The 27,211-nt window shown below is 27.9% G+C and overlaps 6 protein-coding genes across 9 annotated transcripts; 3 read left to right on the top strand and 3 right to left on the bottom strand.

Annotated features, from left to right (window-relative positions):
* Positions 1 to 647: 647 nt before the first annotated feature.
* Cdc10 (cyclin-dependent kinase 10) lies at positions 648 to 3,060 on the top strand. Its single transcript, XM_069119076.1, has 6 exons — positions 648 to 808; positions 1,224 to 1,378; positions 1,466 to 2,066; positions 2,164 to 2,460; positions 2,658 to 2,791; positions 2,861 to 3,060. Exons 1-6 carry the CDS (start codon positions 799 to 801, stop codon positions 2,894 to 2,896), a joined length of 1,233 nt encoding a protein of 410 aa, XP_068975177.1. The 5' UTR covers positions 648 to 798; the 3' UTR covers positions 2,897 to 3,060.
* A 173-nt stretch (positions 3,061 to 3,233) lies between these two features.
* Positions 3,234 to 7,204, bottom strand: CSP6 (chemosensory protein 6). Its single transcript, XM_069119087.1, has 2 exons — positions 6,812 to 7,204; positions 3,234 to 3,519 (listed from the first exon to the last, which is right to left on the bottom strand). Exons 1-2 carry the CDS (start codon positions 6,993 to 6,995, stop codon positions 3,326 to 3,328), a joined length of 378 nt encoding a protein of 125 aa, XP_068975188.1. The 5' UTR covers positions 6,996 to 7,204; the 3' UTR covers positions 3,234 to 3,325.
* A 1,794-nt stretch (positions 7,205 to 8,998) lies between these two features.
* On the bottom strand, positions 8,999 to 10,941 carry LOC138182659 (uncharacterized). Its single transcript, XM_069118688.1, has 2 exons — positions 10,776 to 10,941; positions 8,999 to 9,447 (listed from the first exon to the last, which is right to left on the bottom strand). The coding sequence occupies exons 1-2, from the start codon at positions 10,939 to 10,941 to the stop codon at positions 9,272 to 9,274; spliced, it is 342 nt and encodes a 113-aa protein (XP_068974789.1). The 3' UTR covers positions 8,999 to 9,271.
* A 1,769-nt stretch (positions 10,942 to 12,710) lies between these two features.
* mute (gon-4 like protein muscle wasted) lies at positions 12,711 to 19,747 on the top strand. 2 transcript variants are annotated; one of them, XM_069119074.1, is made up of 16 exons: positions 12,711 to 12,887; positions 12,971 to 13,141; positions 13,232 to 13,503; positions 13,587 to 13,762; positions 13,834 to 14,033; positions 14,119 to 14,436; positions 14,502 to 14,694; positions 14,773 to 14,898; positions 15,452 to 16,117; positions 16,188 to 16,344; positions 16,409 to 16,964; positions 17,046 to 17,274; positions 17,489 to 18,235; positions 19,034 to 19,141; positions 19,312 to 19,429; positions 19,518 to 19,747. In XM_069119074.1, exons 1-14 carry the CDS (start codon positions 12,808 to 12,810, stop codon positions 19,082 to 19,084), a joined length of 3,942 nt encoding a protein of 1,313 aa, XP_068975175.1. In that variant the 5' UTR covers positions 12,711 to 12,807; the 3' UTR covers positions 19,085 to 19,141; positions 19,312 to 19,429; positions 19,518 to 19,747. The 2 variants fall into 2 exon arrangements, with proteins under 2 accessions (XP_068975175.1, XP_068975176.1); XM_069119075.1 differs by lacking the exon at positions 19,518 to 19,747 and having other exon boundaries at positions 19,312 to 19,430.
* Positions 19,748 to 19,919: 172 nt separating this feature from the next.
* On the bottom strand, positions 19,920 to 27,181 carry Phax (phosphorylated adaptor for RNA export). 2 transcript variants are annotated; one of them, XM_069119078.1, is made up of 4 exons: positions 27,044 to 27,181; positions 22,062 to 22,677; positions 21,719 to 21,994; positions 19,920 to 21,651 (listed from the first exon to the last, which is right to left on the bottom strand). In XM_069119078.1, exons 2-4 carry the CDS (start codon positions 22,603 to 22,605, stop codon positions 21,386 to 21,388), a joined length of 1,086 nt encoding a protein of 361 aa, XP_068975179.1. In that variant the 5' UTR covers positions 22,606 to 22,677; positions 27,044 to 27,181; the 3' UTR covers positions 19,920 to 21,385. The 2 variants fall into 2 exon arrangements, with proteins under 2 accessions (XP_068975179.1, XP_068975178.1); XM_069119077.1 differs by lacking the exon at positions 27,044 to 27,181 and adding an exon at positions 22,935 to 23,226 and having other exon boundaries at positions 19,922 to 21,651.
* Positions 23,633 to 25,084, top strand: LOC138182824 (probable oligoribonuclease). 2 transcript variants are annotated; one of them, XM_069119081.1, is made up of 5 exons: positions 23,633 to 23,754; positions 24,145 to 24,224; positions 24,296 to 24,457; positions 24,551 to 24,774; positions 24,852 to 25,084. In XM_069119081.1, the coding sequence occupies exons 1-5, from the start codon at positions 23,676 to 23,678 to the stop codon at positions 24,979 to 24,981; spliced, it is 675 nt and encodes a 224-aa protein (XP_068975182.1). In that variant the 5' UTR covers positions 23,633 to 23,675; the 3' UTR covers positions 24,982 to 25,084. The 2 variants fall into 2 exon arrangements, with proteins under 2 accessions (XP_068975182.1, XP_068975183.1); XM_069119082.1 differs by lacking the exon at positions 23,633 to 23,754 and adding an exon at positions 23,768 to 23,886.
* Positions 27,182 to 27,211: the final 30 nt, after the last annotated feature.

Here is a 27,211-nt window from a genome sequence, read left to right as displayed (position 1 = left end):
CTTTTTTCTCTATGGGTAAACGACTTCTATAAATTTAAATAAATCTCAGAGAAATCATCATAACATAAAAATAAAGTCACATCCCATTTATAAAAATATTATATTTTACATTTAATTTTGTACTATCTATTTTTTACCAATGGTATCTATTGATCACAACATAAATATCATAGACTTATAGATACTGAAGATAGACAAACGTTGAAATGCAATATGCAATATTGCATTGTGAAAGCATTGTGGTCTGAAGGCAATGCAATACGTAAAATATGAATACCATAAGCAAAGTACAAATTCAATATGTTTAAAACTATTTAAACAATAACATAAATTACACACAATTACATAATGGAAATATTTTGCAGTCATACTCGATACGGCATCATGTGCAGGGTTAAAGTGCATAGAATCCAAGTTATAAAAGAGAAAACGTACTAACAATATTTATCAAAAACTCAATATTATTATAAACATTTTAATGGAATAATTATATATATATCTAATTATTTTTATTTCTATTTACATACTTCTAATAATATAAACATTAACTTTTAAGGTATCCTGTTTTGCAAGATGTTACGCAAGGTAGCGTATAATGGTAGTTCTTTAATGTCCTAATATCTGTGGATTGTCGAATCTATCTTTTATATTTCCAATGGTGCAAATGAATTATTGAAAATTACCCGGTCAATTAATTGTTAGTATTTGAGAGTTTTTACATCTACGCTTTTTAAAACACGAATGTTAAAGAGGAAAACAGATATAGTTGAGAAAATATCTTTTTGAGAATATCGCATAATGACAAAAGGTACAATTTTATTTGATTGCAATCAACATATAAACATTATTATGCTAGGTTAAGTAATTCGATCTTTTTGTTATTACATATTATTTGAAATTATATGATATTTGTACATTAAACTAATTGTATTTTTTTAATGATTTTTGTCGTTGAGGTTGGTATAATGTTGCTTAAATTTTAAATTCAAATAAAAAATTGGTAAATAAACAAATAATGGAACTTAAATTTGATCCAGTTCAAGTATAATTTATTAATGAAATTGTCAACTCTAAAAAGTGTTTCCTATATAATTGTTATTACTATATTATAAAGTACCATGTACAAATGTCTTAAGCTGTTCCTTAAATGATATTAATAGGCATGAAATACTAATAGATGCTAGAAAATAAATATTAGATGTGAAATTTTAATAATTTTTTAGACGAAACATTGGAGAAAAAATCAGTAGAAAATAATGATACTGATAAAAAGACTGCATCTGAATCTGGTCCTGATCCATCAGCACCAATAACTAGAAGAGGAGTATTAACATCATTCTTGACTGGCAAGCCAATGGAGATACCAGAACAAGATATTGTAACTACTTAGTTTATCCATCTTTGTTATAGCTTTAGTTATATTCATTACAATGTAATAAACGATGTTCTATTGCTTTTTTTATAGTTAGGTAAATGCAGATTTGTGTCTGAATTTGAAAAATTAAATCGTATCGGTGAAGGCACCTATGGAATTGTTTATAGAGCAAGAGATACAAAAAATGATAAAGTTGTAGCCTTGAAAAAGGTACGAATGGAACATGAAAAAGATGGCCTTCCAGTCAGTGGTTTAAGAGAAATATCTGTTCTTTTATCCTGTCGTCATGAAAATATTGTACATTTAAGAGAGGTAGTAGTAGGGAGAAGTTTAGAAAGCATATTTCTTGCTATGGAATATTGTGAACAAGATTTAGCAAGTCTACTGGACAATATGCAAGCTCCATTTTCAGAAAGTCAAGTCAAATGTATTGTTTTACAAGTATTAAAGGGTTTGCGTTATCTACATCATAATTTTATTGTACATAGAGATTTGAAAGTTTCAAATCTCCTTATGACAGACAAAGGATGTGTAAAAATTGCTGATTTTGGATTAGCTAGGTGGTTTGGTTTACCTTTAAAGCCAATGACCCCTAGGGTAGTAACATTATGGTATAGAGCTCCAGAGTTGTTATTACAAGCTAAAACTCAAACAACTTCTGTCGATATGTGGGCTGCAGGTTGTATTTTAGGTATAGTATTTTCATATTTTTTTCTAATTTATGTATAACACTAAAGATTTAATATAATAATTTAAATTTCGCTTATGCGTATACATGCTTTTATTAGGGGAACTACTTGGGCATCGGCCTTTATTGCCTGGACGATCAGAAATTGCACAATTAGAATTAATTGTTGACTTGCTAGGCACACCAAGTGAAGCAATTTGGCCTGAGTTTAATACACTTCCAGCGCTACAGAACTTTACATTAAAACAGCAACCATATAATAATTTGAAACAAAGGTTTCCATGGTTAAGTGCCGCTGGTTTGAGATTATTAAATTTCTTATTCATGTATGATCCAAAAAAGAGAGCCACTGCAGAAGAATGTTTACAAAGTAGCTACTTCAAAGAAGCTCCTCTGCGTAAGTCAAAGAAAACGATATGTATAGGGTGATCCACCAAAACTATACATTTCTTCCAGCGAATAATAACAGTCACGTAAATTGAAGTAGCAATATCTGGTGAACCATCCTTTATATTATTATCGTAATACTTAGAAATTCTTAATTATCATAATATTTTAAAATTGTTAATTATCGTTTAATTTAATCTTTTTTAGCATGTGACCCCAAACTTATGCCCACTTTTCCACAACATAGAAATATGAAAAAAACTGCTCCACCAAAAGAGGCTAGAGAACCAGAGACAAATGTTACAGATCAAACAAATAATTTACCTGCAATTTCAGATCTTGTAAGACCTTTATGTGTTTCATCATGTTTTGAAAAGACATCTTAAAACTGAAATTAATATTTTTTTCAGCTTGGTTCACTTGTTAAGAAGAGGCGAGTTGAATGAAGAATGCACTTATTTTTTGAATGCGATACAAATCTCGACATTATTGATTTAAAAATATTTCATTTCGATTTATATCCTTCATTCTCAATGTACGAATTCACTCACAGATAGACTTTGAAATAAATAAACTTTATTAATAAATACTCAAAAAATATTTAAAAAAACATGTATTCGTGAAAAGAAAATGAACACACATTTTTTACTTTAAATACTTAATTATATTTATAGTACGACAAAAATATTCGATCAGACATGAATTCAGCATGTGAGACAAAGTATTTAATAAACATCATAGCTGACTAACATAAAGTAACAAAATTATTATCAACAATCTATGTATGTATACATTAAGCTATTTTATTACTTTTGTTATAGTTTTATTGTACAAATCTCTTCATAAATTTATTGTTTAGATCTATATATATAAATTCAACTGTTTTTGGTAGGTTGTAATACATTTTCGTAACGCTTCTTATATTCGCCACTTGAATCATATTTTGCGGAAAGTCGTTCCCAATCCTTCGGTCTTTTAGTTCTCAGATAATTTACTACTTTGTTCGCTGTATGTTTCTGTTTTTCATTGCATTTACTACAACCTGTAGATAAAGCGTCGGGTAAAATTTCTGAAACAATAAACAAGTAAATTATTTAACATTTTTCCAATTCAATTATAAAAACTCTATACAATTATTTTATGAAGTCCTAATACAATAATACATATTATAATTTTTTAAGGACAATTAAATAGTATAAAACTTTGTATTATATAATTATTTATAATTATTTCTCATTTGCAAATTGATCCTTTATACAATAAACCATAATAATCTGAATAATATATATAAATTTACATATTGGAAGGAGAGAGAGAGCAAGAAAGAAATAATAATGATTTTTGTCTAATTGTATATACATAGGTAAAAGTTAGGATAAGGAATTTTACTCTTGTGTTTGTTTAAGAACAATATGAAATAAGTTCTAACAATTTTTTGTCTTTCTATAGTATTATTTAATATTATTTTTAAGATAAACATTATCTAAAAAGCACAAATTTAGTGGAATGCTCAAAATTGTTTTTTTTTATACTCAACTCAATATAATTTCAACTTAATTTATAATATTTCAACTTAAAGGAAATGGATTGTAATAAAAAAAAAAAAAAAAAAAAAAGAAAAAGAGGACTTATTAGAACGAAAGTTATTTCAATATATGTATACAGTATATCTAATTTATGTGTATATGTATTATTACTTCTCTAGTTATTGAAAAAATAGGTATTTCATGTCGAAATTGTTTGATTTCGTGGAGGAAACTTAATGGAATGTCTGAATTTTTTTCTGAATTGTTATTTCAGAGATGTCAACATTAATGAAAATTTTTAGACTAGAACCATATACATATTATTGTAATTGCCATTTTATTACACATCTCAAAACGACTTCAATGATGTGTATGTATAACGAGAATGTTTGAATAATAACTTATCGGATATTATTATGAAAAATTCGACGTAAATATGAAATTCGGACATTTTGTTTCTCATAACGTGTAATCTGTAAGATGGAAAACAATTAGATTTTTTTTATTTGTACATTTGTAATTGGGGTAACAGTGTAATTAATTGCATCTTGTACAATTTATGTGAAATATTGTTGCGAATTTATTAAAAATTGTACAATAACATAAATATTTATGTCGCCTGGAAAGAAATCGTTCTTCATCTTACGAATCAAGTGTTACGAATAAGAGATATTAACTAAACTTAATATAACAATATTCTTTATTTTCAGTCTCACGACTGAAAAATGGGCTTGGTTTACAAAATCCTTGACTTACAATTCTATCTTAACCTTTCGCTCTTCCCATTCGCTCAAGTCTCTCATTTTCACTCTTTTATTCTCTATTACCTAACTATATTTCTAATTACTTTCTCTCTTAGTAATAATACTTTATACTATTGCTTTCTTATATATATATATATATACTAATCTTATATACATATATATATTTTTTCTTTTCTTTTCTTTGCTATAATTACATCTCTTTTCTCGTTTGCTTTACCTTCAACTTATTTTACTATTCCTCTACTTTCCCATCCCTTTTTTCGCTCACTGCTTTCTCTATTTCTTTCCTAATCTCTCTGTCTGTTGCCCTACAATCCTTCATCAACTGTTTCAAAGTCCGGAATTTGTCTTCGGACAAATCGCAATTCCGTCCTTTTCTTCCCAATATTTATTTCATTTTTCCAAATTTCCGCACCTCGCCCTTATCACTAGCCGTTGACTTCCGTCTCTTCTCTCTTCATTCAGATACTCTGCTAGTCCTAACATTCTAATTATGATTATTTATATGTACGTACAACTGTGCTAAGTTGCTATGTCGCATTTGTTGCTGAACCTTCATATTCTCTTTTCTTCACATTCTTCTCACGTCTTTTCTTTCCCCTTTTAATCGTTCCATTCTCTTCTGTTTGTCTCAATCTATTTCTTTTTAGGTACATTCTCCTCTCTTTCATTTTCTTTTCCTTCAAATATTCCACGACAATTTTTCTCTCCATCCTATTCTGAAATCTTCCTCAGATTTCAACGCTTTTTAATTCCCCCTCGCTCTTAATTTTTCTCTTTTCGTTTCCTCTAGGACTAAGTAATAATCGTATTTAACGTTTGCATGATGTTTTCACAAAAATATCCGATAAATGATTGTTTAAATGTACTCGTTAACATTGTTTAATAAAAAAGATGACAATAATAAAAATATATAATGCATCTTAAAAAACCTTACTGATATTCATGTCTCCGTAAATAACAATCTAAAGAAAATTCAAACCTTCCACTAAGTTACCTTGATGAAGTCAAATAATTCTTAAAAAATATTTTTTCGCATTTTCAATATTTTCAATTATATTTTATTATAAACATAATAGCGTGTATACATTTAAACCGAACATACTGTACATATGTATAATAATAACTTAGACGTTACTTAAGAGAGTTCGATGTAATCAAAACGAGAAAGTTCAAAGCAACTTATGTAATAAAGAGAGGGAGAGCGAATTGAACTCTGTCGTAATCGTTGCAGCAGATGCACGTAGAAACCTCGGAAAGAAACTGGTGTGACTTTTGGTCATGCAGTTAAATAAAATTGCTTCGTTAGTTATAAAAATATCTATGTCTGTTTACAAATTTGTAAATTCTGTAGTGTTCTATTTACATCTTCTTTTTTATTTTAAAAGTGATCAGTTGCAAAAGTTCGAAAGAGAAAGAAAATAATAAAGCATTAAAAAAAAAAAAGATATACATATATACCTACAGTATATTACGAGTATATTATATTCGAAGTCACGTTTTAGAAAATAAATGTTTTTCTATCGTTTCGTATGCTTTACGATATTAATGCTATTAAGGTAAAATCATTAACGTAATTGCATTTAAAATATGAAAATATTAATAACGATAAAACAAATAGAGAAAGGATATTTATGAAATGTCATTTCCTTCGTTTCTCATATTTTTATACAGTAATATCTACATAAATTAATACCATGTATTAATAATTCATTTGTTATAAACTGAACTAAAATTCATCGACATTTTAATACAGAAATAATTTCTCCGTGGAATTTTATATAGATATGTATATAAATAATATCTTTGCATAAAAATATAAACAATATTATTTGAAAAGTATATGAACAGCACAAATACGTAATTAATTTTAGTACTTTTATATTAAAATAAATCGTATTTTAGTATAAACTATTATACACGTAAGTATAGCTTTCTACTGTTTTTACACTTGTTAATTATATATTTTACATGCATAATAAATTAATAAATTATTAATTAAATGTATAGTCGCGAATGATCTATAACGGGGCTATATAATTAGATAAAAGTAACAAATGTATGTACTTACTTTTTAATTCTCTGCCTTCGTTGGTACATGGTCCTTCGTCCAGCATGCACTTAATGTAATTGGTGAGGATACGACCATTTTGCAGGATCCTGTCGACGTCTACATTGTCATATTTTGTGGTATAATCTTCCGCTGTTACACAAACGACTGCGACCAAGGCAAATAATAAGAGATAAATCTTCATATTGTAATTAACGCACGTTCTTCCGGCTTTAATTTCAAAATGCAAAACTCTATGATGATTATACCGACGAAAGCGATAGCGAAGATAGAAAAATGTACAAATTACTACGTTCCGTTTAACGAAGTAATAGATGGTAATTTAAAAACAAATGTTATTTGAAAGCTACCCTATACAGCGGAAAGTAAACCGCTCTTTGTAACAGTTGAAGCAAGTTGTCGAATTATATAGCTGAAGACAGAGGACATTGGAGGGAGTGGATAAACGCGTTAGTTGAGTATTTTATACTCCATGGAACGTACGTATACGTTGTACAGTAGCGATTGAATACAAGCATCAAGATATAAAAAATAATACCGATAAATAAAATAAATATATTTTATCATTTATATATAGTTAATTGTTCTTCGAACAGTCATATACTTTTCACCTGTTTAAATTTTTCAAATTAGCTAATTAATTTCGTATATCGGTGTTAAATCTACCGAGAAATTAGATAAATGAACGAAGACAAATTGAAATAAATTTTTAAAGTACGTATTATTGGATTATTGCTTGTTCTATGAAATGTCGTGAATATAGATGATAATTGAACCTAATCGCGTTAAAACCATCTGTTATATAAATTTGTTAATATTAATATGCAATCAATTTCTTCTAAAAGAAAATTCTTTACTAATTATTTTGTCTAAAATTATATAAAATGCTCTCCATATACGAGGAGTGAGGAATGTTTGACGTTTGAGAATACATGTCGAGCAGTGTGTTAGAAATAGTTAACACAGCGAGAACAACGTGCTATCAAGAATAATGAAGAGATTATTCTTTGCCGTGTTTAGAGGATGACCATCGGGTATTTACGTTGCGTACCTTGCCAAGGACGATCATCAATAAAAATACGATGTTAATGCTATAACAAGGTTTACGTTTGGAAATCTTATAATTTACCCATCTCGATATATGTACAATAAATAAATAAATCAAAAAGTGAATAAACTTTCTCAATTAAAGGATCTTAGGAAATTGAATAGATATCTAGATAATCATAATCAAATAATAGATACTAATTATTGCAGTAATAAAATCGTTCGATTTAATTAATTGGTATAATTTTATATTTTATCTCTTACAAAGTTACAACGTATTTTGGGAAATAGATCTTTTTCATTGAGAATAAATATTATTTCAAGACACCGATTATGTAAGTTTAGAAAGTAATATATTCTTTTAAATATACATTGAATATATCATGTGTTATTATGTATTCGTTACCTGACGTTTACTTCTCCTATTCGTAGAATCTCCTATTACCTGTTGATCCATGACTTACAAAATATTCTGTTCATATCATGTACAGACATATATTCATTTCGACATTACAATCATCAGATTAATTAAAATGCACACCGTATCACAACTTCAACCCACTTTATCATTCGACTGTATCGTAAACCGACTATACGTCGATTATAATATGTATAAACTTTCTATCTTGTCCCTTAGACTTTGTTTGACGCGAATACACATTTCATTTTGATCAAATACGCGAACAATTATTTCACTGTCGTTATCTAGATACATCTAAGATAGGCATATATGTATAACAAGATAATCATCGGCATGTATAAAAGCTATAAAAGTCTATTGATCGTTTGTAAGAAGCATTATATGCGTAATATGATGCGTTATAGATTTTATAGTTTACTTAATATATCGGCCCTCTGAATTGTTCTGTAAGAACGTGTACTTGTAACGATAGCATAATTTCCTATAAATTTTTGCAAAGATATATTGACTTTTGAAAGATCGTTAGAAATCTAAGAAAGAGACGAGAAACGTTATTTGCACCATTCAGTGAAATATATCTTATATATCTGTCACGACTACGAAATATCTCATATTTCTAAATTTTGTATATTTATTAATAAATTACGATTGATTGTAGTCAGTTGGTACGAAAATTTAAAGACAAATCACGAAGGGTATGAAATAATATATATTATAGTATATGATCCGATAAGTACTGATATCGAAAATACGAAATTTCTAACATTGGGTGTAGGTAAGTATATAATATAGAAATTTATGGTAAATACATTTTACTTTGTTCTTTTCTTCTTATATATGACAATTCTCACAAACACAAATGTTTGATATTATGAAATATTATGAGTTATATTAAAACTTTTTAATAATAAAGTTAATCACGTTCAAAGTTGTAGAATCTCTTAAGAATTTGTTGCAACGTCAAATATTGTTTTCCATGATATCCTTTCATCCTACATAAAATACTTCAGCAATTCATAACGGCGTATAATCGATTCCCATTCATTGGGATCATTTCGTTGCATAAATATTGTCAATTTGTGTGCAAGTGCAGCTTGTCGAGGTGTACAACGTTCACGATGATTGTTCAACGCTTCTGGCAACAAAGCTGTAAGAATCGTAACAATATTTTATATGTAATACGAACGAATTATTAAATCTGAATACGACCTTCAAAATTTGCATGCTAAGAGGAAAAACAGTTGATTCCGCTTAATTTATCTCTTGCTTGACAAATATCATTATCGTAATTTCATAATAAAATTGATGAAACGACAAAGCAAAGTGACCGAAGGTGAACTTTGATGATGTTTCTTCGTTTGTTTAATATACTTTTAAAATACAAGATTGTACATGTATATTTTGAACACGAAATTATTTAATATTTTATCTTTTATTGATAAATTGTTGCGTAAGGATAGATATTTTTTTCCTGATGAACTAAAGAATCAACATTTTCTTCTTGAACATACATATTTATTATATAATAATGTATGCTCTATTTACACATACACTATTTTCAGGGTAACAATTGTAATAAAAAAGTTATTTGTAAACGTATTGTACATGCGAAGAGAGCATACCGATCGCGAAATTCAAGTTAATTTTTTCGAATTTTAAGAAGACGATTTAAGTGATTTAATGATTTTAATAATCGTGGAATAATTATTGTGAATTGGCCGTCGTCTACTTTTTAATGGAATAGTGGTTTGTATTTGTATTATGAAAAGAATATATATATACAGGGTGGTTGGTAACTGGTGGTACAAGCGGAAAGGGGGTGATTCTACGCGAAAAAAGAAGTCGAAAATATAGAATAAAAATTTTTCGTTTGAGGCTTTGTTTTCGAGAAAATCGATTTTGAATTTTCGCTCGGTACGCGTGCGGTACGTTATAACGGATCTCACTGTAGATCGTTGTCTCGATGGAAAAATTAAAAAAAAAATAAAAAAATAAAAAAAATTTTTTTAAATATATTACAAATATTTTAAAATAAAATATATTACAAATATATACGTAAAATTTATTACAAATATACACTGGCTCGGCAAAGTACTCTTACTTTTTGATTTGAACTCTTACTTAGAAGATATTCATATCCATATTGTATGCGTCGTATAAAACATTTTGAAATTTCACTAGCACTGTACTCAAATACGACAATTATGATTATATTGGTCGAATATAAAGTTAGTTTGAAAATGTATATATAGAAGTTAGAAGATATTTATTGTAAACACATATTTAGTAAAAAATTAATATTGTAAAAATTAATATGCACGAATAGCTATTTGGACCATATGGTGTGTAGTAAGGGTTAAATATGAAATGAATGAAAATACTTTTGTAATCTCTGCAAGATATATACTTGTACTAAATATCTTGTAATTTCTGTATAGATATATTTTCACTAAGGACGCTAAAAATTTAATAAATAACTTGTATTTTAAATTTTACCTATAATTCTTCTTCCTATCGAGTCGCATTGTCTCGAACTTAAGACACAATTAATCTGCTTTTGTACGTACAATCTATCCTCCAGGAATGTTGAAGTCGTATCTTGCGCTTTGATAAAACTTGTCAAAGTGAAAATAGCAAAGAGGAGAAATATTTTTACTTTCATTTTTAATCCGAATATTGAGAAGAAGGAAAGTAACATTGCAAGTGTCGTATATCAGCCTAATTCGCGAATAGGGATAAAACTGATCTATACTACGAACGTCCAACTCGACTTTATATGTATTCTGTTCCCTGTTCGAGGATAGTAGTATAGTTGTATGTAAATAGATAAAGAGACAACTAGATTTTGTAGATTACAACGGTTTAAACTTTGACATAAATCTAATATTTGTAATATTTCTTTAATCGTTAATATTTCTAAATCTAAACTGTTGACGGAAAACAATTTTTGTGGATATTCCGCAGCAATATGTATGCAATTTTATAAAAGTATTGGATAAGAGAAAAATGCTAAGTAGTGTATACTGCATCTCTAAATCAATAAGTATATGATAAACTTGATAGATAACTCAAATTGCGAATAGATGTAAATGCAATTACGACTGAAAATCAATGTATGTATAACCTATTAATTAAATTAGTTATTTTCTAGGCGTCATTAAATTTGTTGTCATAATATTAATTATAATATTGTATAATTATTATTTCAATATTATTTTTTAAAGAAAAATAAAATTCGTCATTTAAATTTGATTGACATTTGTGATCATTTCGGTGTGCAGGAATCTTTAAAACAAAATACTATTGAAGAAGAAAATTCATTTTTTTTTCTTCTAACGTTTCTTCAAACGATCCACAAAAGTGCGATCAATAATTTTCATTTAACTTTGATTTTAATGATGCAAATAATGATGGATGCTTAAATTTAAAAGAAACTGCTAATTTACAAATCCTGTAGTAAAATATAAGGAAAATGTTATTGGAGAAGAATTTTCTAACATTACGATCTAATTCCTACCGTCTTGCGAATGTGTCAAGATTTTGCTCTTGTCAATTATGATCCAAAGCAGCGTTTGCCAACGATATAATTAAAAAATCATTTTTTTAATGTTAGCAGACTTCTTTTTGTTTTATGTAACATTTCTACATGTTGTTAATTTTTTGATTATCCAAAAGTTGCGATATTATTAATTTAAACAAAATGATCATTATGCCACAATTATATCTAAGTATTAAGTTCATTCGACATTTGAAAACATATACATAATTTCAAATTAAAAACAGTATTACCTATGTTCCTTTTTTTTATTTGAAGCACTTATTTATATTATACCTTTTTAAGACTTGTTGGCTATGATATTATACTAAGAAGGACATTAAAATCTTTGAAGCGTTAAAGTGGGGCATGATCCAAAAAGGGTTGGAAAACTCCTCTAATCATACAAATAATCAGGTCTAGACATTCCTATATCGAAAGCAGAGAGGAAATTTCCTCTCTGTCGAAAGCATAGAAGAAACTAAAACTGAGTCGTGAAAAATCAACGTAAAAGACGATAAGAGGTTTGTTCTGCGCACGTACGACATACTATGAATGCTTAGATAGAGATAGACACTTTGTTCATCTCTGTCAGTCTCGTAAAAACGAGAATTTTATTGTCTTCCAAGATAATTTTTCACAACTCAATTTTCGGCATTTTTTTCGTATACTTTTGGTATATGAGTATCCTAATCTGTTTATATGATCGTGATCGGGGAATTAGATAGAAAATGAAAACGGCGGAAAAAAAGACACCAACCAGATTCATCGATAGGACAATAACTTGGTTGTTGGTGGCCTTGTTATAACTGTGTGCAACATAACTAGAAGATCTTTTAGATTTTAGATCGCGCAATAAAAACATAAGTTCACGTAAATTAAAGTTATTTTAGATTACACTTATGTGCATATAAGAATTAAAGCCCTCTGTCGGTACTAGACCAAACCATCGCAGATCCACCATGCAAAAACGTGACGTTAATAATATACATAATGGCAATGATTAAAAATCGTCTTTATAATACAGAGGATGATATAGCTTTTGAGCCAAGATTGACAAGAGCAAAGACCAAGTATAGTTTGATAAAATATATTTTATAATTATATACTAGAATTAGTAAATATGTCTCAATTAAATGTATTTTAATTAATATAGAGAGCTAGCAGCAGCCCAAGTTAATATACCATGGCCAATTACTCCAGTGAAGAAAACTTCATCAGAAGTACAAGCATTAATCGAAGAAGAATTACCAGAAGATTCTTCTGATGAAGAATACAATCCAGAACAAGAATCACATGATCCTGAAGGAATTTTTAAAATCCCTGGGTAAATTAACATACTTAAGATAATTTTAAATAATATGTTAATATAATACATTAACAGAATTCTAATTACTTTAATATTATACATTTTTAGAATTCCTTATGTGCCAACAGAAGAAGAAAGTATTGGTCAAAGAACACGATCCAAAGTTTGTTTAAGCGAAACACCTTTGGAACAGATTGAACAAGCATTTATACCTCCAGATATAACCATTGATATGTATGATTTGGATTGTGAAAAAGATGAAGATTGGGATAATTTCTTAAAAGAATTTACTCAACCACTCACTCAAGAACCTATGGTGGAAGATGATTCAGAAGCAGATCCAGAATATAATATTTTAGAAGACGAAGAAACAGAACTTTGTATGTATGATAAAAAATATGATTATATACTATACATTTCTTAAATTATACAGGCTATTAAAATAATTTGAATATGTTTACAGTGGATAAAGAAGAATTAAGAGCTGATAAAGCTGTAAATGTTACGCGCAAGGAATTAAATAATTTGACTGCAGAATTATTTGAGTTTATAGATATATTTCCAAAAGAAGACCAGGAGATTTCAAAAACGAGAAGGTCTCCAGAAAATAAAAATGTGTCGGTCGAAAACAATTTTATGGTAAGATCATGATATGATTACTATATTTTAATTAAGAATATAATTTTACTGCAATTTTAATTTTGGTTTAGAATTGTTCTGTAACAGATTTATTACCTACTTATAAAGAACCAGAACTTCCTAATTTAATAAATCCAAATCAACGCGAGTTATTGGCAGTTCAATTTCGTCAACATGTACAATTAATGGTACAACATTTTGCTATGACATATATGCACCCAGATCTACATTCTCAGTCAAAAACATGTAAAGAAAATCTAAATAGTATAAAGTAAGTTTACAACTAAGCAAGCAGTTTTTAAATTAAACATATATAGTGTATTAAGTATATATTGAATTTATATTACTTTTATTAGGTACTTAAGTAATGGCCCTAATTCTGCATTCAATGTAGCAAATTTACCGGATGCTTTAAAATTAGTATCTGATTGGGAAAATAAATTTTTGGATAACAAATTTTCTGAAGATTTCAAAAAAGCTATGGCAGATGAGGATGCAATAAAAAGGATATATCTTAAAAATAGGTATAAGTGTATTCCTAAATTTCATCCAGAATTAAAAAAGCTATTTATGGACAGTAAAGCCCTAATGTATCCACAACTTTTGCCTGAAATACCATTCAGAAGTGAATTAAATAAATTTGTACGCCCTCCATATTTAAAATCTGAAGAGAGGTATGTAAATAATGTGTATGTAGTATCAAAAAAGTATATATATTTTATGGAAATCTGTCTTCTAGTTTAATTGCATTGGGTTTGGAGCAGTTTCTCCCTTTTGTTGCCACTAAATCAAAGAAATTAAAAAGTAAGAAACTCCAACTATTAGATGCAGTGAAATTAATTAATCAGTATTTAGTGCCATGCAGGGAACCTGAAGGATTATTAAATCACATTGGAAAACGTCGATACACAAAGAATGCAAATCCAATAAAAGTAAATATAATATATCTACAAATAATATAATATATTTTTTTAATATAACAGAACTTTACTAGAAAAATGTTTCCACAGCATTACTTTGAGAAGGGTTGTGCTCCTAGAACAATACATTATATAACATTAGAATGCGATCTCAAAGCACCCAAAGATCAATCAATAAATTTATTACCTGTAATTTGGCAAACTTATTGTAATAATGTAAGTATTTCATACAAAATATTTATAAATGTTTATATACGTAATCGATATTCTACATTATTATATTTTCTTATTATTTAATATAGTTATCTTTTCCGCAAAATAAGGTACCTGATTATCTTGATCTCTCTTACTATTATTATCTTTGGAAAAAAATACTGCAGATTAAGTGTGAATGATTCCAGCAACAAAAAGTTAACACAAAAATGTGCCTCCTTTAAGACTGTTCAACACTTATCTGCAACATTTTTTGCTACAGATAATAATATTGATGTAAATCAAGATAATATCAAATGCCTCTTGTGTGTATATAGTCTGTACAAAAATTTGGGAAAGACTTTAGGAGCATATATTGGGTTGGCAACTAAGTGATTGCGGATTTTGTCATTAGGTGGTAATGTCCTTGTATGGTAAATATAACGGTAAAGTATTTGTCAAAATAAATAAAAAAGTTTCTGAGTTACAAAGTGTTTTTGTCAGTAAGACACTACATACCCCTAAAGTTTTTCCCCAACCTTTTTGTATATTTATCATATCATATGTATTCTTATAGACACAGCAGAAAATTAATGTCTTAAAGCGAAAACATATGCTTAATTCGTATAACGATATTATGAAGAAAGATTGCCTTACAAATGGAAATAGAAACCATGTTTCTGTTTCCAAAGCTCACATTTTGTGTACACAAAACCCACCTATTAATATATTACCAAAAATATTACCTGCAAATACAAAGCCGAAGACAACAACTAAAAATGCATTGAAAAATAATTTGTGCACAAGTGGAAACATTAATTGTGAAATTTCTAAAAATGTATCAGACAATGAAGTAAATATTGAAATACATAATACACATGCATTAAATACAGATTGTTCATTGCATCGTAACAACTCTTTAAAAATTATAACTATGCAAGAAGAAAAAGAGAAAAAAACAGATGATAGTGAATTAAAAGAAGTTCGGAATGATGTACCTACAAATTCAATTACATTAAAACACCCAAAGTTTTCTAAAAAGTCTTCTGAAATAGTGCAAGAATTACCTCAATTACGAAAAACTACTCCTAGGTTAGCAAAAACAAGAAGTGCTCAAAATATGAAATTAATGGCCCAAGTTTTAGGACCAAAAGGTTTATCATCTAATTGCAATGCCTTAAAGTCCAGAGAAAAGAATGATATAGATAAAAATATAGAGAAAATATCTGATTCACCTAAACTTGTGAGTAAAATTGTTATTAATTTTAGTGAAATAAAATTAACGTTTTTAAGATTTTTATATCTTATTTTAGGATAATGAAGATGAAATTGCAGAGTTAATGTTAGCTAGCACAACTATTAAGAAAGATTCTATTAGTAGAAAGAAAGCTAAAGAAGCTAGAGAGTTAGAAAACATTAAAAGACTTTTAGAATCTGAAAATCCATTAAACGAAGAAGAAAGAGGTTCAAGTATGTATCTTAATAAGTTTAAAGTACTTGAGTTATTTTAATTTACTTATGTTATTTTATATAGAGTTTGCAGCATCATATCTTCAGAAATTGCACTTGGCATTAGAATCTGACAATCCAGCAACATTACGATCTGTGATAAAATTATATTTAGATTATTATGACAAATTAGATAGCATTAATCAAATGGAGAATGAATTATCATTCTCGAGTCCATCAAGATCTTTGCACCATGAACAAATTATGGAAAAAACTGCGATAGATAAAGATGCAATAACTATTACTTTATATCGAGATGTATGTGAAAAATTGCGAGAATATCCTGAGCTTTGTACAGACTTTTTGTTGTTTTTGAGGCCACATCAAGCTGCGATGATGGATAAATCAGTGGAATATATAATGCTTCAAAAGATGAGCGAATTTGTTAATGTAGCTCAAATATATTTTGCTAAACAACCTTCTCGAATAGCAAAAATGATGCAAGCTATTACACAGCTTTCATCCGATCCACAGATAACATTAGAACATGTTCATGCAACTATGAGTCCCATACTTAAGGGACATCCTTTAGTTATGGATTTATTTTTACAAATATTACCCACTGCTAAACCTCCAGAAAGGTAACATAAATAATAATGTTATTATATATATTAATAAGAAAAAATGTATAGGTATCTAATTATATATTTATTATCTTACAGTTTGTTTGCATCACATATGTTTGAAAACTTAACATGTCCAGTGGGACCATATGATAAAAGTAAAATTTATACTGAAGATGCACCTGAATTATATGAAAATATAGAATTGCCTGTATTATCATTTCAAGAAGATCCTTATGGTGGAGAAAACTGCAAATGCAGTTGTCATAGCGATGAAGAATCCACTTCTAAAAATATTTCTGAACATTGTGTGTCTTGTGGCACAAGGGTATGTTCTTTCTTATTTATTTTTTGATAGTTTTTAAAATAGTCTCAAATACAGAATAGAAGTGAAAAGACGAATTACAACTAATAAACATACACATATTAACTACTTGTTGATAGCTTTTTTAAAATAAAAGTTAATATTTTATATGTATTATTTGAAATTGTTTAACATATTTTTAATACAAAAATTTATGAATTACATTTAAAAAATACAGTTCCTCAATGGAAAAATTTACCTTCAAACATCTGAAGGTTTAAGACCTGCAAAAATTATTTTCCCTGGTGCTGAAGAAGAAAAGTTGGAAAATATTGCGCGTATATCTTTAAAAGCTACTGATAAATTTGCTTCATCTATTTCATCTACACAACGAAGAAAGTCTTCAAAGAATGAATTTCATACCGATGAACAACATCAGAAATCTTTTATAGCAAAAAATTCACCTACCAAGGAAAATGAAGAAGGAGAAAAATTAATTATAAAGTCTAAAAAAGCTATAAAATCGCCGTCAAAATCTACAGATCAGAAAAAAGATTTTAAAAGACCCAGAAGTGAAATAAACCATATAAATAGAAGCACAAAAAAAATGCGCATATCTCAATGTAAAAATAAAAAAGAGAAACAAATTGACAAGCAAGAAATAAAAGTAGAATACATAGACTCAAATGTTAGTGATCATATGAAATTAGGTGAAAAAAGATGCTTATTCATTGATTATAAAAATTCTAAAGAAACAGTAGCAAAAAATACATCGGATGCGAAAATAGGAACGTCAAATGACAGCGTAAGCAAGGTTGATTTATCTGATGAAATAAAAAATTCTGTTGATTTAAGTACCAATGTAAATACGAAGTCATGGACACGGCAGGAAGATATGATCTTATTACAAGCTGTAAAAAAAGAATATTCTGAGAATTCACTTATCCTAGTCAGTAAAACATTAGGAAATCGTACAATTGATCAAGTGAGTCTACACTAGTGTACAAAATTAAAAGATCATAAAAGTTATCAATATTTAAACTGTTATACTGTTATACTGTAACTGTTATGTGTAACTGTGAGCTCATTTTAAAGCTCAAAGATTCCTCTCTCATAATCATGTGTTCATTTTTTGTAGAGATGTTTGTAAGTATATCATGGGTGAGAAAGTGAAGATACTTCTTCTTTTCAAAAATTTTATAAGTTCAAACGATTGTACGGAGTTTGAAAAATTTTTTTCGGGATTTATTTTAAGATGACCTTGTAAAAGAAAATCCCCTTTACAACAACCTAACAAAAGTTGATGTGCGAATAGCTCAAAGTACATCATGAGGAGGTTGAACGGCGTAGTGTTACGTCTATAATGTACGGCGACAAAAGATCATACATCAACTTTTGATAAATTGTTGTAAAAAGTAGACTTCCTTTTACAAAGTCATCTTAAAACGTAACTTCTGTACAATTGTTTGAATTTCTAAAATTTGCGAGAAAAAGAAGCATCTTCACTTTTTCAACCGTTATATGATATAAAAACATCTCTGAAAAAGAATGAACACAGGGTTATGAGAAATTTTCGAGTTTCAAAATGAGGCCAGTTAAATATCTTAAGTCAAGTTATACAATTTTCTTCCACGAAGTTATAGCAGTTTATAAATATCGATAATTTTTCGCCAAAAATTTTGTGATCCTTTAATTTTTCACACCAGTACATATTATTTTTTTATATATTCTGATGCTTATATATTTTGAATATGTATATTATGTATCTAATGTCATTCTATAGGTTAGAGAAAGATGCGAAATCCTGCTCTCTTTGTTAAAGAAGATGATGTAATTATCTTTAGTTAAAAAGGATATAACGTTATTACTCTTTATTCCAAACTTTCACTGGGTAAGTATATGCTAGCAAAAATATTTTCATAAAGTGTAATATCCTTAAATACATATATTATCTCTTTTTATTGTTTTATTTTTTATTGTTATTATATAATAACAACAAGATTATTAGAATACCTACATAATTATGTTTTGACATAAATCGTTAACTTATTTTTATTGTAAATTATAGACTTGCTCCCATCAGTGACAAAAATCACTTTGCATAACAAACTATGCCATGACAAGGAAATGTAAACCAAATATATTAATTAAAATATTCAACTGGGGATAGCAGCACATGGTATGAAATTATAAGATTATTTGCAGCATTGAAAGCTTTAATTTTTTAATTCCGTCAAAAATTTTTTAGTATATTCAAATTTTTGCAGGAGGAAAAAGACAACAATGGAGTATTACACTTATACTATTATTACAAAGAAAACATACTTCACATATTTGTATTTGAATATAGTGTTAAAACATAGTTACAAGAAGAATAGTACTCATAAGCTACTAAGTTATAAAATTATATGGATTATGTTATACTTCTCTTAATTTTATAAAATCTTATAGAAATAAATGAAATTAATTTATGAAAATCGTGTTTTTAAAATACTATTAAAGTTTTTTACATGTGTAGTTCATAAAACAATTCTATTTCATAAATTATATATTTATATTTATGTATACAACACATAGACACAACATATATATACAAAATTTATTTACAAAAGGATATACCTTACAAATTTTTGTATTAACCATATTTATTGATATATGAAATATTTCAATAACCTAAAATTTAAAAAATATTCATTACATTATGTTTCATTACATAGATTCAAGAAGTTTTTTTTTTATATTGTGTCATAGCACTAATTGGATATGTAAATATATATGTATTGAAGAATAAATATATATATCAAATAATATTATTAATTTAGTGTGTGTAGTTACATTTAATTATTGTTTACGATTTCTTATTCACTTCAAAAAATAAAATTTTGAAAAATAAGTTCATTTATTTATATAAATGTATAAATCTTTGTTCCCCCTATGCTGTACCATTTTGTAACAGATATATCGTCAGAGTACGTAATCCGTCTAACTCCTTTTTTAAAAAAAATGTAATTAATCAATCCACATATATGTCATTGGTATAAAGAATACGAATTTGCGATAGTATTATGAAAATTCTACTTAGAAGGCAACAGATATTCAGTTCTTTTAGTCCTAATGCTACACAATATTAATCCTCATAAAATTTGGACTTAGTTCTCTCAGTTTACTAAACTATTGGAGATAGAACGGTTAAAAACTAGAGCAATGATATGTGAAACAAATATATTAAATTATGGTACTGATCTATAAAATTGATAAAGCAAAAAGTAGTTAACACATTTAAAATTATATGACCATATAACCAATGCATTTAATACAAAATTAGAATTTTAAACATCCAACTACATAAAACTTTTATATAATTCAGTCTTATTTTACTTGATTTTCGTAATATAACAGTGAATTTATCTTAATAATAAAATAACTAAATAGCTATTTATTTGAAATATATAATCATGTTGCTACATTGAAAAGAATTTAACCAATATCAAGGTATTTTAATTAAATCTCTCAAATTTATATATTGTAGAACATTGATAAGCAAAGAAACAAACTATTATGCACATAATATTTAAAGTAAAATTTTGTACATGAGATAAGTCGTTTAATATATTATACAAAGTACAAATAATCTAATATTTATTTCCATAGTGACTTTTATGTACAAAAAACAATCTTCAACGATGAAAATTTCATAAAAATGGTGTAACACAAATATTTACATATTATGTTACTGTAATTTCTATGAAACTTCATTTTTGTTACGTCTCTTACATTTTTTTACATCTATCTTAATAATAAATAGAAATGTGTTAAATGAAACATAAAAAAAGAGTATACAAATATTTTTTGTTTTTCAAAGTTTGAGAAAATAACAAAGTATATTACCATAATATGTACATTTGATAAATTATTTTATCACAATGTGGAACGTCGTTGCAATAGATTTGGACTGATCATGATTATTTGATCATGCCCACAAATTTTATCTGTGTATACTGTAGGCAAACGTACAAATTACATGAACTGTATTCACATAATCTATGTATATAGATGTTTTGTAAAGATTAGAACTTTTCTCAATTTTGTACAAATTATTTGCGCAATACATTTGTTACAAAGAAATTATAATATTTTAAAGTACTTCCATACTGTCTATGTCTATTCCAATATCAAGGAAATCATCTTCATAACTTTGAACATGCCTTTGTACAAGTGGATGCTCTGAATGATCTGGATCATCTGTTACAGGACTAGGTGGCGGATTAGTCATTGTCCGATCAGAATCGACTGGCATTCTATCCATACCTTCTCCACGTCTTAATCTTGCTTCTTCTGCTATTTCTCTTGTGGAAAGTTCTGCTTTTGTTAGCAAGGCAGGAAGATCTTTTTCTGAACCATCTATAATAAACATTAAAAATAGTTTTATTAAGAAAGAATTCTTCTTATCATATAACAAATAACTTACTTTCTAAACACTTTATTAATTCTTGTGCTTTCTGTCTTCTTGCAACGGCATCAGCTTTCCTTTGCTCAGCATGTTCTTTTTTATCATAATAAAAGATCTCACTTATTTTTTCTCGTGGGATGTGTTCATCATTTTTTACTAACCACAAATATACACCTCCTGCAGTTCTTCTTCTAGATCCATTCATTATTAACATACCACCCCCTTCTTCAATCTTTTTAGTTTTTTGAAAGAAATCAATGGCTTTTTCTTTACCAATTATATCTACTATCCTCCCTACAATGTGTACAAGCTTAAATAACTATATACATACATTAATTTAAGGTAACAACAAATTTCTTACTTATAAGAAGATCCTTTTTCTCGCTAAGTTTTGATGTTATGTCAGTAGCCACATCTGAATCAGTTGATTCAACTGTTGTACTTAAATCTGCTATTTTTCTAGCAGCTCCTTTCTGATTATCTATGTCCATCGAATTACGTTTCTTTCCTAATCTCAATTTAACATTAGTTCTATCAGAATTTGTCCTTTTATTTGTTAGCCTTCTTTCCCCATCCTTTTCATCTTCTGAGCTATTATTATTGCGGTGCTCCATATTCCAAGTCCCATTAAAAGAATAACGGTGTGGAATGTTATAACTCTCAACACTACGATCCTGATTTTGTTTTTTAGTTACACCACATAATACTAGATTTTCTGTTAAAGATTCTTCTTGTAACTGAGGACACCATATTTTATATTTATCATTTCTGTCTGACCAATTTTTTGTCATATTTCTAGATCGTTTCAGTTTTAATTTAGGTCTTTTACTTTTAATATGTCCAGAATCTGAATCAGAATCACTTTCAGAATCTGCAGAATCATCAGACTCGTCGCTATAGCCCATTTTTACATTTTCTTCTTTATTTGGAACTGCATGAGGTCTTTTTAGGACATTATATGTTTCGATATCGCTTGCCTAGATAAAAATATATTATAAAAATTAACGAATATACTTCATCGTCATAAAAATAACTTTTACATTTAATATTTAAAAAATGCTTTTAAGAAATATAGTATCACAGTTGCAAAGTCTAGAAAATTTATATTATTCAAATAATATATTTCAATTGAAATAATTTTAATTCAACTATGAATTTTAACATTAGAGCGCAATGTCTTTATGGTTATAATAGGTTAGACTCCTGTCAAATATAAACTTTTACAATATTTCACCTCATCATCTATAACTTCACCATCTTCAAGTTCTAAAGGTTCTGCTTCCATAGTATTCTTCTCAAAAACTACGATTTCTTTAACAAATAATTATTGAATAAAATTATGGTCATCCAATAACTCCAAAGGAGTCTTTTTTCTATGAAATCTTAAAGATAGTTTTTTCACAATTCCGTCATTGCCGCCACCACTGCTGTGCATTCTCTGCTTTTCTGTTTAGTGGTTTCTATAGGTCAATTTGATTCTATTTTATCAGATTTTACTAATATAAGATTTTCTAATAAGAAGATAAATTTAAATCAGAATTGAAAATAATTTAGTAGACTATATTTTAAGAAATTACATATACTGTAAATTTGAACTTGTTCTTTTAGTAAATTAATTATATTTTTTATAATTTCTTTATAAAACGTCCAAATATTTTATATCAAAATCTTTTTATATTATGAATTTACAAACATTTTTTCTTATATTTCTAATAGAAAAATTGAAAAAAGTAATAAGCAAATAATAAGTAATACTCTGTTATATACGATTAATAACAAAATAGGAACTGAATTTCACTTTACTATACTAATTTGTAGTTATCTTTCGATAGTGAATTTTGTTATATTTACCATTACTAATATCTCTATATAGTTGAATTTTATACACTTGCGTGTGCTTTCTGTGATCTCTTCCTCGTAGTTTGGAACTCATACATTTTATAAATTTCGTGAAATAGATTAAAATTTATTATAAATGAAGATGATTTTTGCATATTATTTGAAATGGTCAAAAAATTGTCTTCGAATAACTGTTTCTCGTTATTTCCATACTGGTAACCTGAACTTTGTATACTTTGTATCATCCTCAATATAGTTTATTTGTTACAAACTTTACTATGAACAATTTATTAAATTTGGGATAAATACCTCAAAAATATAATACAATAAATAATGTAATAATCAATGTAAATAAAAACAAATTCGCTATTTTTAAAATATTTTTACAATTATATTTTAGCAACGAAAAAACATTTAGAATTTAGAATTTTATAATAAAAAGAAACAAATTTAATATATTCAATAATTTATTCAATGCTTATTATTGCAAAAAAGGTATAATTTTCTCCATATATTCTAAAACTAATTTTTTTTTTATTTATTAAAATTTACAATCAATTCTCGCATTGAGAATTCTAAAACTAATGAAAAATTTCTTTAAACAGCTAAATCACCTGTGCTATTCACGAATAAAAATATGGGAAAAAGTAATTTGAATGATTACATTATTTGGTTAGATATGGAAGTATGTTAATACCATTAAATAATTTTACACTATAGAATACGTTTTTCTATATTATGTTACATATATTTCAGATGACTGGCCTTGATGTAAATACATCTCAAATCTTGGAAATAGCATGCTTAATCACTAATAAAGATTTAAAAGTTGTAAGCAAGGATCTAAACATTATTATACATCAGCCAGATGAAATATTAAACAATATGAATGACTGGTGCATGGCAATTCATCAAAAAGTAAACATTCTAAATGAATTTGTAACAGAGGTAGCTAGCTAGATTCAATAATGATATACAAACCTTTATAAGGTATATTTTTTATATTTCTAGACAGGATTAATCAATGAGTCCCGTTTAAGTAAAACTACAGTAGAAAATGCTGAACAGATTGTACTGAAGTATTTAAAAACATATATTAAAGAAGAAGCAACATACCCACTAGCAGGAAGTTCAGTTTACATGGATCGCATGTTTTTGTATAAATATATGCCATTAGTTAATAATTATTTACATTATAGAATTATTGATACTTCTACTATTAAAGAATTAATTAAGTAAGTATTAGGAATACTTGTTTTTACATTATATTTTATATATCTAATGAAATAATACATAATTATTTTAATTTCAGGAGATGGTATATAAATGTACCTGCCTTTAAAAAAAATCATGTTCATAGAGCATTGCCTGATGTAAAAGATAATATAAGAGAATTACAATATTATAAAGATCATATATTCGATCTACGTATTAGAAGTTAATATGATCATGAATTTTATTTTACAAAAAATAATATCAAAATAATAAACAAGCAGTACAATTAGATAATAATTAACAAATGTCAAAGATAATAGAAAACTGTATATTGCAATGTAAAATATCTTAATACCAAGCTTAATGCTTGAATTTAATTATTTAAATACACATTTAACAGTTTAATAAACATTGTGTCATATGTTCATGCCAAATTTATCTCTTTAAAACCACAAAATGTTTTTATTTAAATATATGTCGGAAATGAAAGAACACCGGAGCCTTTGGAATTTTGGGAAAATCTCGTAACATTGTAATCTAGATTCTACCATAGCTGTAATTAAACAATTGTAGTCATCCAGTCCGATTGTAATTGTTCGAAACATGTGATAGTGAGCTTGGGCTCGAGGCGACAGCCAGTCGCCGAACGAGGCCGCGGTCAAGGGATGAACGTTTTGTCTAACAAAGTTATGGAGTGATAGTATAGCTCCCCTTAAAAGGGAAATAGTCGTAACACTCGACAGTAAACATTCCAACGGTTTCTGTCCCGTAACTCGCCACACGCAGACCCTATTCTTCGAGTAAGATAATTGCCAGATGTCGATGCGTCTCCGCGGTACATGTTCGGCTATCCCGAGGGCCCGTTATAAATCCCAAGATTTAGTTAACTAAAGTCCTTCAAACGGACAAACAGTCTTTGTCCCAACTACGAGAAGTCAGGGGAAATCTATTTTTTCACGAACGGTGTCTCCCGCTAGCAACTTTCCCTCGAGGGCGGCTAGCATCTTTTTCTAATCACCGATACGGAGATTGACCAATTAGCAGCAATGCCAATTTTCCTCGCCTTCCGAACGAAGGCTTTCCTCGACGAATCCGAGGATCTCGTGTCCTTAAACACACCCCATATAGTTTTTCCTCTGTGGCATCATCGGGATGGAAAGTCATTCTCTCTACTACCGATGAGTCCTGTTTTGCGACCAAGTTTCAGGACAAAAAAATCAACCAAAAACAAAATTACACAAAAGCTCCGCTCCCCAGCGGCTTAAATCCAAAGAATAGATTTAAAATCACAAAAAATTGTAAAACACCGACACATAATATAGTATGGCTACGTCGTACCGTCGCGTATCGGTACTTTTGCCTAGCACATCATTACCAAAATTCACAGTTTATTTGAATACCAAAATCTAACTAAAATTGTATCCTTGGTTAAATAAACATCATTAAAAAAAAAAAAGTCATTCTCTCTCGCGATCTCATCGACTAAAGAGTAAAGTCCTTACGATCAGTGATTATTTCACGTTTTGCTAACAAAGAGTCAGACTTAGATTTTGTGAAAACGTTCATCTATCGTCCCGTTGACCGCGGATTCGTTATCGAACCTGAGGCCATTGTCACTAGTGTCGCGAGTGCCTAATCGCCGTGATTAATTGTCAGAACTGTAACAATCCCATTATTGTAATAAACTACACCTGTATTGTACCGCATCAATGGCTAATTCCCGTGAAGATTCATTTGACGCCCACAACCTTAATCCCTGTGTTCATCTGACATAAATATACATAACTTCTAGATTTTATTAATTATCACTCTAATTTTTATTTACTCATGGAAATTTTATGATTAATAAAGTTTATTTGTTTATAACCTATTTTGTAATGTCCTAATACATTGTAAAATATTAAATATAAATAAAAAATAAAATTGTAAAAATTAAGAATTTTATAAAATAATTTTCTTCTATGTAGTTTGTAAACATAAAAGATGGTAATCAGAAATTTCAGTTCATAAAAGGCATTATATTTTTTATGTGTATTGTAAACACATATTTAATTACATCAATTAATTTATAAAAAGTTAATTAAATGGAATATCATTATAATATATCTATTCACGTCAAACTTAAATTTAAGGCATTAGTACAAGCAAGAGGATATTTATGTAATGTAAAATATCATGAATGATGAAAAAAATATGTCAAAGTAAAATACATTAAAAGAATTCGAATCTGCGCTGCAAATGTTATTGGTAAATACCAAACTTTGAGATAAACGTTATAAACATACTAACTGTTTTTTCCTTTTAAAATTTGAATATTGAAAATGTAGATTATTAATTGTTTGGTCGTAAAACTGTAGTATACCAACTAAATATCTCAAGTTCTATCACTGATGAAAACTTTATTTAAAATCAGGTTTACGTTTCTTCGAGTTCTTTCTTGGTAAACTGCACATGTAT

Source organism: Bombus flavifrons, chromosome 8, assembly GCF_040668555.2.
Source record: "Bombus flavifrons isolate JBK064 chromosome 8, iyBomFlav1_principal, whole genome shotgun sequence".
NCBI lineage: Eukaryota > Metazoa > Arthropoda > Insecta > Hymenoptera > Apidae > Bombus > Bombus flavifrons.
The sequence above is the reverse complement of the archived record's forward strand: the minus strand, read 5'-3'. Positions and strand labels throughout refer to the sequence as shown.

Excerpts from the sequence above, each read along its gene's own strand:
- LOC138182659 (XM_069118688.1), bottom strand. The coding sequence starts at position 10,941 with ATGAAAGTAAAAATATTTCTCCTCTTTGCTATTTTCACTTTGACAAGT. Across the intron at positions 9,448-10,775 it reads GATAGGAAGAAGAATTATAG|ATATTGTTACGATTCTTACA; the intron begins GTAAAATTTAAA and ends ATTACATATAAA.
- CSP6 (XM_069119087.1), bottom strand. The coding sequence starts at position 6,995 with ATGAAGATTTATCTCTTATTATTTGCCTTGGTCGCAGTCGTTTGTGTA. Across the intron at positions 3,520-6,811 it reads CGAAGGCAGAGAATTAAAAA|AAATTTTACCCGACGCTTTA; the intron begins GTAAGTACATAC and ends TTATTGTTTCAG.
- LOC138182824 (XM_069119081.1), top strand. The coding sequence starts at position 23,676 with ATGAAGATGATTTTTGCATATTATTTGAAATGGTCAAAAAATTGTCTT. Across the intron at positions 24,225-24,295 it reads TTATTTGGTTAGATATGGAA|ATGACTGGCCTTGATGTAAA; the intron begins GTATGTTAATAC and ends CATATATTTCAG. Across the intron at positions 24,775-24,851 it reads ACTATTAAAGAATTAATTAA|GAGATGGTATATAAATGTAC; the intron begins GTAAGTATTAGG and ends TTTTAATTTCAG.
- Phax (XM_069119077.1), bottom strand. The coding sequence starts at position 22,985 with ATGGAAGCAGAACCTTTAGAACTTGAAGATGGTGAAGTTATAGATGAT. Across the intron at positions 21,995-22,061 it reads GAAAAAGGATCTTCTTATAA|GGAGGATAGTAGATATAATT; the intron begins GTAAGAAATTTG and ends TACACATTGTAG. Across the intron at positions 21,652-21,718 it reads ATTAATAAAGTGTTTAGAAA|ATGGTTCAGAAAAAGATCTT; the intron begins GTAAGTTATTTG and ends TGTTTATTATAG.
- Cdc10 (XM_069119076.1), top strand. Across the intron at positions 1,379-1,465 it reads AGATACCAGAACAAGATATT|TTAGGTAAATGCAGATTTGT; the intron begins GTAACTACTTAG and ends CTTTTTTTATAG. Across the intron at positions 2,792-2,860 it reads TACCTGCAATTTCAGATCTT|CTTGGTTCACTTGTTAAGAA; the intron begins GTAAGACCTTTA and ends TATTTTTTTCAG.
- mute (XM_069119074.1), top strand. The coding sequence starts at position 12,808 with ATGGCAATGATTAAAAATCGTCTTTATAATACAGAGGATGATATAGCT. Across the intron at positions 13,142-13,231 it reads GGAATTTTTAAAATCCCTGG|AATTCCTTATGTGCCAACAG; the intron begins GTAAATTAACAT and ends ATACATTTTTAG. Across the intron at positions 16,118-16,187 it reads TATCTGATTCACCTAAACTT|GATAATGAAGATGAAATTGC; the intron begins GTGAGTAAAATT and ends ATCTTATTTTAG.